We start from the raw sequence: 2,976 nt of genomic DNA, 5'->3' as shown, positions 1-2,976 counted from the left end.
TTTTTTTACATGGATAAAGTATTATTAAAGGATGGTTGGTACTGAATTTGGTGAGTATCGGTGAAAGGATTCATTTTTTATAAAATTTTAATTTTTTTGAGAAATGTCTGTACACGCTGTAATTTTCGGAAAATTTGAGATATCGGATTAAATTTTTTTACATGGATAGAGTATTATTAAAGGATGTTTGATATTGAATTTAATGAGGATTGGTGAAAGAATTCATTTTAATTTTTATTTCGCTCATAAAGCTTCCTCTATGAGAAAGCAAAAATTGAAAAATTCGCATGCTTAAAGCAGCTTAAGCTTTGTAAGATAAAATGATGAGGAAGCAATGTGCAAGTTTCTAATTTGCACAACTCTACTTGTTTGAATAGTCTATTGCTGCCATTTCAGTCGTATGCATGTTGTTTCGAAAAAGTTTGCAATTCTCGAAATGTGGCGAATAGTGAGAATGAAGTTAATGAATGCATTTATTTCATAAAAAAAATCTTATAAAAGTTTCTTAAAAGAAATTTATAATTCTCTCTTTTTTTTCTTTCTTGAGATTGTAATTTGTTTCATTACTTTTTAAAGATAATTTCATTAATAGTATTTTTAAGATAAGATTATTAATAGTATTTATAATTGTTATTTTATATTTATACATATATATATAAGTATATATGTATATACAAATATACATATGTTTATTTGTAGGTTCAATCTGTATCTGAAGTTATTTATCCTGCAGTTTATCATAATGGGAATAAATTGGTCCATCATGACAGCGATTTGGTTGTCTGAAGATTTGTCAAGTTATGGCATATATGTTATGAATTTGGTGGACATTATGCAGAATTTTTGCACCTTTATTGTATTTGTGTGGAAAAAAAATATCAAGCAGATGATATTGAAGCGATGCGGCTGCAGTTTGTTTCTTGAAGATTAATGAGCAACAGATGCAACAGCGTAATAATAAAACAATAATAACTTGAAAAAATAGTGCTGATAAAATACTAAAAATTTAAGAAATTTACATATATCTTTTAGACCGTAAATTAAAAAAAGCTCTTTAAAACTTATTTACAAGTTTTTTTAATTTACAGTCTAAAGGATATATGTAAATTTCTTAAATTTTTAGCATTTTGTCAGCCCTACTTCTAAAGTTATTATTGTTTTATTATTCGCTTTGTAAGGTCCTCTCTCTCTCCTCTCTCTCTCTCTTTCTGTCTCTCCTCTCTCTCCTCTCACTCCTCTCTCTCTCTCTTCCCGTCTCTCCTCTCTCTCCTCTCACTCCTCTCTCTCTCTCTCTTTCTGTCTCTCCTCTCTCTCTCCTCTCACTCCTCTCTCTCTCTCTCTCCCTCACCCTCTCCCTCTCCTTCTCCCTCCCCCCTCTCTCCCTCCTCTCTCTCTCCCTCTCTCTCTTTCTGTCTCTCCTCTCTCCTCTCTCTCTCCTCTTTCTCTTTTCTCTCCCCTCTCTCCTCTCTCTCTCCTCTTTCTCTTTTCTCTCCTCTCTCTCCTCTCTCTCCCCTTTCTCCTCTCTCCTCTCTCTCTCTCTTTCTCTTATAAATATATATTATTGTTGTATTGGGGATTGTAATAAAAACTTGTAATTAAAGCATTTATTGTAATTTCTCAACACAATTACTTGCTTTTGTAAAATTATTATAACGTAATTTAATTTAATTTATTTTTAATTTTTAATTTTGTGCTCACAATGAATCTCTTATCGGTACATATTATTACGAGTCAAATTAATGGTTGTAATCTCGTGAAAATTTTTAATGTTATAAAGAATTGTTAAAAATATTGTGCTGTAAAATATTAATCAAAGAAGATTATCTTTGATGCAAATATATAATTTATAGAGAAAAGTATTATCTTTTCGACAAATATGGTCTAAAAGTCCAAATAGATTATACAAATATATGTATACAAATGCAATCATTTTAAATTGTTTAAAAATAGCATTCTTTTGTTCGATTTTCTCTCATACTGTTATTTTGTATACATTTTGTATACATACGTGCATACATAAATTAATTATAAATTAAAGAAAATAGTAAACTACTTACATAAATTTTGCTCTGCACAATAAAATACTATATTAGCTAAAAATATAGTTTTGCATTTTTAATTAAATATCATGATGCACGAATATTTTTGCGCAATATGTATAGAATGAAAATTGTAAAAGTGTACTTAATTTTCAACAAATTTAAATTTTAAACATTAAAAAAGATCAAAGAAATAATTCTTCTGTTTTATCAGTTTTTCTAACACTGCGTCATTACCATTATACATATATAATGATTATTAGCACTGTATATTATATTTTGATATATCTAGTAATTAATGAGCAAGCAAAATAGCTACTAAGACATTTAAATCATTTATAAGTTACTATACAAGTAATATTTATTTCATACTATTATTCTTTATATTTCGTAAAATGCAGTTATCTAAAATCGTTGCAACTTCGAATTTCTTATTAGAAAGTTGAATAAAACCGGGTAGGCGGGTCAAACCGGATACCCCTGTTTTTTCGTAATAAATGCTGCTATCTATAGCTAACTTGTGTTATTGTTATTGTGTATAGTTGTAGATTGGCGCCATCATTATTTTAAAATTTAAAACAGACCGTGCCTCTGTGCACACAATATTTCTTTTTTAATAAAAGTTCAAAGTTTTTAGCCCCAAAAATATCGATATCGAGGCAAGAATCGAGTTGTCGTGCACTTTTTCTATATAGAGCATCTGTTTCGGTAAGTGCAGCATTGCATTCTGTACATATTAGAGAGTATATCATATTAGTTTTGATCGGCACTTTGTACGCCGGAATATAACCGCCGTATTTGTTACTTTCCTTGTGTTGGGGCAAAATCGGGTACTTACACATCTCATATAATGAAAAGAGGAAGAACTGTTATCCTGACTTTGTGTCCCTACAAAAAGCAGTTGAAAACGAAAACTAATGCTCAGAAAAAGAAATCA

The 2,976-nt window shown here is 29.6% G+C and overlaps 1 protein-coding gene across 2 annotated transcripts in view; it reads left to right on the top strand.

Annotated features, from left to right (window-relative positions):
• Positions 1-1,209, top strand: part of LOC115235228 (G-protein coupled receptor Mth2-like) — a 14,145-nt gene extending 12,936 nt beyond the window's left edge. For both annotated transcript variants that reach the window (XM_029806874.1, XM_029806875.1), the window contains one exon: positions 700-1,209. In XM_029806874.1, the coding sequence (XP_029662734.1) occupies positions 700-931 (232 nt within the window). In that variant the 3' untranslated portion in view covers positions 932-1,209. The remainder of the gene's footprint in view (positions 1-699) is intronic.
• Positions 1,210-2,976: the final 1,767 nt, after the last annotated feature.

The sequence above is a fragment of the Formica exsecta genome, unplaced genomic scaffold, assembly GCF_003651465.1.
Source record: "Formica exsecta isolate Colony F162 unplaced genomic scaffold, ASM365146v1 scaffold213, whole genome shotgun sequence".
NCBI lineage: Eukaryota > Metazoa > Arthropoda > Insecta > Hymenoptera > Formicidae > Formica > Formica exsecta.
The sequence above is the reverse complement of the archived record's forward strand: the minus strand, read 5'-3'. Positions and strand labels throughout refer to the sequence as shown.